The sequence below is a fragment of the Buceros rhinoceros genome, unplaced genomic scaffold (assembly GCF_000710305.1).
Source record: "Buceros rhinoceros silvestris isolate BGI_N320 unplaced genomic scaffold, ASM71030v1 scaffold13246, whole genome shotgun sequence".
In the NCBI taxonomy this organism is placed as follows: Eukaryota; Metazoa; Chordata; class Aves; order Bucerotiformes; family Bucerotidae; genus Buceros; species Buceros rhinoceros.
In genome coordinates this window covers 14208-21905 of record NW_010415874.1, presented here as the reverse complement: position 1 = coordinate 21905, position 7698 = coordinate 14208, and the positions used below count along the sequence as shown (strand labels likewise).

Here is a 7698-nt window from a genome sequence, read left to right as displayed (position 1 = left end):
AAAAAAAATTTTTAAAAGAGGCCCCTTTTTTTTTTTTTTTTTTTTTTTTTTTTTTTACTTCCCTCCAATAAAACCTTTATTACCTCAAAGTCATGGAGAGAAATTCAGAAAGTATTTTCAATTTCAAAGACCTTGATAGAGTTTTTGGAAGAAGAGAGCTCTTGAGATTTTTAGAACTTATGTAACTGATTTTAAACATGTTTTGGCCTCATTTATTTAAAATGTTTAATAAGAAGTTACAAGAAATCAGAAAGTGTAAGTGTATTCTGGGTAAATCAGAGAGCACATAAGACAAAAGGTTCCCAAGTAAACTTCATTTCAAGAAGCTCAGGTACATGGCCCACCCAGAAAAAACAACATCATCAGCTACCAAGGAAAAATTACTAATTTGCATTTCCAAACTTCTCTCCATTGAAATCTCATTAATTCAGATTTCTCATCTTGGGATTACACAGCTATTTTGGTCATACAAAAATTGGAATGAAAGAAAAAGCAGCTAAACTATGCCCCTTACAGAATCTGAACAGCAGATTTACTACAGAGTCGTTGTTCAGCTGACAACAATTTTCTGTGCTGCTAACTGCAAGAGATATTTTGTCAAGGTTGGTAACTCTGACAGACTGTTCACCAGAAGAACTGCAGGATAAATTCCAGCCTGTCTCTTTGTGAATATCTCTGCAACTAAAAGAAAAAGCCAGACTAGCTTGGACTTACAGTCTAACTAATCTTGCCAGGATGCTTTAAAAGACTCTATTAATACTCTACCTTAATTCAGTAACCTCTCCATGATCAGAAGGCAAACACTCAAATTTTTGAGCATATAAAATTATTATTACAAAAAGACTACAACCCTTTTATAAAACACAAAAATCTTTCAAATTTTTCCAATATATTCTGAAGATTTTTGGAAATTACCATCATAATTTCCAAAACTGAAAGCCTGCCTTCAAAGCAGCAAATACGTAATTTAAATAATGAAGACTAGGCACTCATTCTGAAAACCAGAGTTGTTAATAAATGTGAATGAAACAGCCACAGTAAGTATAATCAAGTTAATACCTTAGACTAAAAGAAAATCCTCCATAAAGTTCTAATACTTAGTTGAGAAGTTCACAGTTCTATGTATTTGCACCAACACACCAGGAACACACTAAGCAAACCACCCTCTACATACTGTCTTCAAAGAGCAGACTGTCCGTCTGTTCGGGAGCCACCTCCTCGGATTATTGTAAGTTACAGTGTCCGGACCCGCACAGGAAAATAATCCATTCTCCGCAACTGACTATCACTGATCTTCATTAACCAGGTACGGTGGTAACAAATACTGCAAACTGCATGGTGGAACACAACCGGCCAGACCCACCCTTCGCGCTACCTTTATCTACGTGGTAGATATATGCCTCTTGAGTCATTGCAGACAGCAGATGTAAAACGTTAGTATAAATCCTGACTTTGTCGTCGCTGTTATCCTCCCAAGTATAATCCTGGATCACGTTTAGTAATCCTCGCACAAGAAACAGCACTCCTTGTTCTGGATGGTCCTACAGGAAAGAAAAAAGATAAGTTACAACCAACAACAGAACAACCCCAAACCAAAAATGGGATTACCTGTGGTCATTCAAGGGTTTAGAGCCACAATATTAACTCTATAAAAGCAAAACCTACAATATGATAAAAGCTGACAACTACTTTTAAGTGTGCTTCCTGCAAGTCTTTTGAAAAAGTTGTTCCAGTTTCTAAAATGCCCGTTTGACCCCAATCATAAACCTGATCCAGGCAGTCTCCATGGACAAACTCTGAAATACTTTATTTTCTAGGCATGAGGGAAGAGTACAAAATTAATTGTCAGCTTCTTAACAGCTGAGCCTCTAAAATTAAACACCTTGGGTAGATTTTTTTATATATATATAACATCAGTAAGCTACAGAAACAAGTATATTCCTCATATAATTATGAGTTTCAGAAGAACATCTACACTAGGAAGTCAAGGTTACAGACAATCAAGAATCTTTTAACATGAAAGGGATAAAAGACATCTGCTTTACATAAGCTACGGGTTTTTGCAAGCAGCTGTAATACTGCACCCAGCTTATTTCAAGCTGGCAGTTGATGCAATGATACCAACACACATAGGACAAATCGCAGTCCACTGGGGACATTTCCTTCTGACCGTCCATACTGTAACAGCGAGGAAGCTAATTTCTGAATCCTGGTATCTCATTGCAAGTTATTCTTCATTACTGACTCTGAAAGGCTGGCCCTCCCTCCTTCAATCTTCTGTTAATGACCCGGCTAATTTCTCTGAGCAACATCCAGTTCTGACCAGCCTTACTTCTGCAGCCAGTGGACAGCCACATGTGGCCATGTCACATGTCAGAAGAGGAAGGTTACGTCAAAACACATCCTCTAAATATTGTTTTCACTCAAAAGATTAGGCAACCTATGCAAAGTACCTGAAACTAATATAAACTATTCTTTTTCCTCTCCTCAGGTATTAGATTTTGAGCTCAGCTAAAATACTACTTTTCTGCACGGATCTATTAGAACAGTAAATGATGTTTACACAATTAAATGAGGGTGAGATTTCACTCTACCTGAAATCCAGTTAAGTGCAAGGTGCTACTGAGAGAGGCAGTGCTGTGCCTCCACCTCCAAAAAATTGTTCGGCCTCCCCATTTTGCACTGGGTGAGAGATTTTGCAGCCAATGAGCAAATTGCTTCAGCTGGCTTGTGGAAAACTAACCACTGCACCTCCCAGTCTCCAAAGCCTAGTCTGCTCTAAACTTTTAAACAGGAAAGTCAAAGAGCCTACCAGCCCACGTGCTATTCATACACACACAACTTACCGGAACAACTAACAAAGTGGAAAAAAAATTACACAGGAATTCCAGCAGGAAGGCATCAGAAGGTCGCATCTTTCCATCTACACTGATCATTCTTGGCACTTCAGGAACAAGGCTCACTGCAGCTTTGAAAAAAGCATCAGCTACAAAACAAAACCACAGTTGCTGCATTATCACTCCAATGGCAATGGCAGTCACGCCTTGACCCAATCATTGCTTGAGTTGTTTTGAACAGGGCACAGAAAATGAACGTATGCTGAACTGCACAGAGTCAGCAGGCACAGTCTGTGGTAATTCAAGTGATGCTGTTTTTTCAAAAGAAGTCACTACATCACTCGAGACTTCTGCAATATTAATTCCTCTGCCTTTGCTTAACAAGAGGACAGCATTGTTTCAAATAAATTGCATGCACAGTTAAAAAAATAGCTTATGATTAAAAATTGACTTATCTTAAGAAATGCCTATGCCAGGACACTAGGGAATCCAAAGGTGGTGAAAAAAGGTCACACTATCTCGTTCACACATGCATGCACAAAAGGCTGTTAGAGTTACAAGGAAGTACAGGAAACTTCATAGCCCATAAGTATTTACAGTCATTACATGTAAAATACTAATATAGTACCAGAACCTGAGGTATCGCTGGTTACCTAGATGATTCTTTCCAACAATACAGGAATTACAGGAACTATCCACCGTTATGGCCTTGGCAAAATAACTATTAAAAGGCTTTTTATAATTCTTTATTACGTCTCTAATTCTAAATAAAAAAAAGAAAAACCAAAACCAAACACACTAGAACATCTATTCCTCAGTTTAAGTTAATATTCACAAATTAAAAACAACATTTTGCCTCTTATCTTCGAAGACCTCCTATATATGCTAACAGTTCACAAAAAAATTTCAGGCAGCAACATTCTTTCGCACTTTCTTGCCTCCATTTCAAAATACAAAAGTATCCAAATCCCATTCAAGTTGTTTAGCCATGTGCTTCAAAGCATCCTTCTGAATTAATACTGTATTTTACAGAGACTGAGGCCATGAAATCAAATTTTAGCAAAGAGAAAACGAGATTTCTTGGTGAAAGCCAAGAGATGGCATGGAGATCCCAGGGACAGGCAGGCGCGGGCATTTCCAGGAGTGCAGCTTGCTCCGGAAAAATTAATTTGAGCACATGAGACTCCAAGCAAATTTGCTAAGTATAGTACCAACTGATACCTAATTTAAGCTTAGGAGAATACCAGGGAAACACGTGCTTTGGAAAAACTGTATCTGTCTTGTTTGTTTTCAGCACAAGTGTTCTTCTGAAGTCCTTCTGAACTTTTCAGTGTCAGAACGCAGACTCCTTCAGTCACACATCATACTTCCTTTTATTCTGCACATTTGAGGTGAAAGAATGTTTTTTATTTCTTTCAAACAACATCCAAGTTTCCACAGCCAACTCAAAGGAAGGTAAGTAATCTTTCTCCCAGCTTTATTAGAGGAAGGAAAGCAGCAGCAGATGTTCATTCTAGCACAAGTAAAGGAATCGCTGTCACTTCCACAGTTGTCTCTGGAGAAAAATAAAGTGCACGCTCCACATCCCCATGTAATAAAAACATGCAACCAGACAAATGAAAAAATGTGTCTCAGAAAATAGGCTGCATACCAAAGCACCCCTGTCTGTGCAGAGACTACTCCTGCCTTCTGAAGGTATTTTGTAACAGGGCAGGACTGATCTACGCAGCAAGCGGTCCCTGCAATGAAAAGGGAATTGCTGCAAAGTACCTCACCTTAATTCACTGCCTGCTCTCCCAGCAGTCACAGTCCTAGACATCTGCCTCTACACTTCTGCCATAGCACAAACCCAAACCCGCTTATCTTCACTATGAATAACCCATTTGATTCGATTTACTCTTCTTGACCTCCTGCTGTTGCTGCAAATGAGAGTTGCTTTCTCATCTGGTTGAGCGCCTTCAGAGGCAGAGCTCCCTCATTTGACCTGCCTGTAAGAGCAGCACGTCCGGCTCCTCTGCAGGCGACTGCTGCTGGGAATGAGGAGAGACCTGTCCTCGCCACAGACGGCTCACCAGACCCTGTCCTTGCTCTAACAAGCTCCTCTGTGCTTCCATCTTTTTCATCCCAATCCACGGCAGCCACAGAGCTGCTGCCTCCCTGTCACCTCCATGGGGCTGTCGTCCTCTCACCACTGCCACAGGGTTGCGTTTGCAGGTCACCCTGCAACGCCCCACAGACTGTCACTGTTCCAGCTCCTCGGGGAGACTGTGGGGCTCTTACCCGCACAGTAATTCCTCTTTCTTGCCTCTTCACCCTGCCTCCTCCCACACAACGCAGCAAGGCAAGCCAAAACAGCCTCAGGCATAAGAGCAGCCAGTTGCGTTTTCTGTTAAAAAGATGGATATTTTACTTCGGTACGTTCAGAAGCACTGCTGAAGGACAGCATGTTCATTTTGATACGAGTTCAGCCAATTTGTGCTAACCGCTAAATGGCTCTTACACTGGAACACTAAAAGCACATTCATCCAAGGTGTATGCGCTTTGTAAAAAGCAAAAATAAATTTATATTAACATGAAGGTTTTATTAGAGACTTTGCAGAAAACTAACTGTCCTTCAAACACTACCACCCTATTCACTTGTAGAGAGGCATCACAGTATGCATCACATGCTCTGAGCCTGGAGGAAAAGTTCATTAAATAGGTTGTTACAGACATGCTATTTTCTTAATGAGTATGAAACGAGCATTGATATTTAATTCTGAATTACACTAATTATGAGGTTATGCTTTATATCTTTTAAAAGTCAATTTACAAAGCTATTACTGCAGAGGTGTTTCAACAGAAAACAACATGCCACTATTCCTGGCATCCAAAAGGTATAAGGAACCACTTAAAAAGCACCAAAACCCACAATGATGTTATGTTCTCGATGGGGGGGTGGTGGGGGGAAGCTTCTTCAGCTGAAGGATGCTGTTTTGTTTTCTTATCTCCCTACAGTATGACACTGCTTCTGAAGGGAGGCACTGTTCAGTTGGATGAGGGGAGAGCAGCCCACACATTAGAACAAATCATCGTGATAAAGTCTTCCTGGAGCACTGTTAATATCTTGTGCAGTGCTCCGAACATGACATACTTCATGCTTCGCTGAATTTATCCTTTCACAGCAGCTCCTTCATTTTGGTTGACCATAATCCTATAAATCTTCCCCTCGAGCATACATGCTGACCTTCAGGCTACGAAAACTAGCAGTCTTGGATACCCAAGTCGGCACTTCTCTGCTACGGAGAAAGCAAGTGAAATTGGTGGTGAATGGTTTGCTATTGTCAATATTCATAATGGTACGTACACACACTCATTTAATGATACATACACACAAATATGTGTACCTCTGTATATTTTTATATACAGATCAACCTCTCTACATATAAAAATCTAGCTTACATTCTATTTGCTGCATCTATGACAGCCAATTAAACTGCACTAATGTAAGATTTCAGGCAGGCAAAAAACCAAGGAGGAACGAAGCCATCAGATGGGGAAGCAATTAAGCCCCTTAAGTCCACCTTCAAAGAGCAAAAGGGAGCGAGTTTGACATACCTACACCTATTTTTAGTCATGGATAGAATTTCAGAAGGCAAAGTCCACCCAAAGGACAAAACCAGGGACTATATGCAGTTTTCTGCACGCCACATCACCTTCCTGTCCTACAACACTGTCAAGCTTATTTTAATACTCCAAAGATTTTGCTTCCACATCCAACAGAAGTTGGAAATGTAATGAACCCTTGTACTCCAGTGCAAAAAATTAATGGGAAACAAGCATGAGGGGTTTTGTGGGCCCTTTTTTTTCTGTTGTTGTTAAATAAATTAAACACATTACTGTTTTAACGACCAAGCATTGCAAACGTTTGGAACTCCTCCTTACACTGGTGAGGTCACTGAGAGTTTTGCCACATTGTTGAAATGTGGTTTCGCCTTGAGCTATTGCATATTCTCCACCATACAGTCCTCTACACATCACTTTCAATCCAGAAACTACAAAGGATTAATTGAAGTAACAAAGCAAAGATTTGAAGAAAAAGTAGCAAAGGTGCTGCTTCGTGAATGGGAATGTACTCTGTGAACTCCTCCTATTTCATACCAATGAAACAGCAGCAGATAAAAAGGTAATTATGTGGATGTAACTTGCTAGCGCTACTTTTAGGAATAGCTTGATTACAGATTGTTAGCAAGGCCGTGGTACTTCCAGATAAAAGCGTACAGAGGATAGGTGGAAAGGAAGACCATGCAGCACGAGCAAGAACACTGCACACAAAACATTTTACTCTTAAGCTGCAATCAGTAAATGCAAGAGACACCATCTCCAAAAAAACAACCCACCAAACCAACCACAGATTTCAGCCTGCCCCTCCAAATTCCATGTAATCCCTCAAGACTGTGAGGTGAAGTATCATCAGCAGTCTTTAAAGAGTGCTCTGTTGGTAATACTGCAAACTTTGAAATGATAAATGCTATAGTTAAATAATGTAGTTTCCCCTGGTTACCACAATGTGAAAAAAAAAAAATACCAAATGAGCAGACACATGGAAAAGCATGATAAAACCCTGAAGAGTCAACATGGTTTTTGCAGAGAGAAATCATTCCTCAGAAGTCCCAAGTTTTCCAAAGAACCAGCAAGTTTGTGTTTAAAAGCGACACAGTGAAGGCAAATATTTCTATTTAAAAAAACAAACAAACAACAAAAAAACCCCATTTAACGATGTCCCTCATACAAAAAGGTCTTAAAACAACTAAGCTGGCAAGAGATGTGGAGGAAAGTCCTCCTGAGGATTCATAACTTAGTAAGGATGGAGTGGAGAGGG

General features: G+C 40.0%; 1 protein-coding gene across 1 annotated transcript in view; it reads right to left on the bottom strand.

The window, feature by feature from the left end:
• LOC104494713 (UPF0505 protein C16orf62-like) overlaps positions 1-7698 on the bottom strand; it is a gene marked incomplete at its 5' end in the record, with an annotated part of 30310 nt that overhangs the window by 8435 nt on the left and 14177 nt on the right. Inside the window, 2 exons of the mRNA XM_010137577.1 lie at positions 1376-1541; positions 2847-2986. Coding sequence (XP_010135879.1) covers positions 1376-1541; positions 2847-2986 — 306 coding nt within the window. The remainder of the gene's footprint in view (positions 1-1375; positions 1542-2846; positions 2987-7698) is intronic.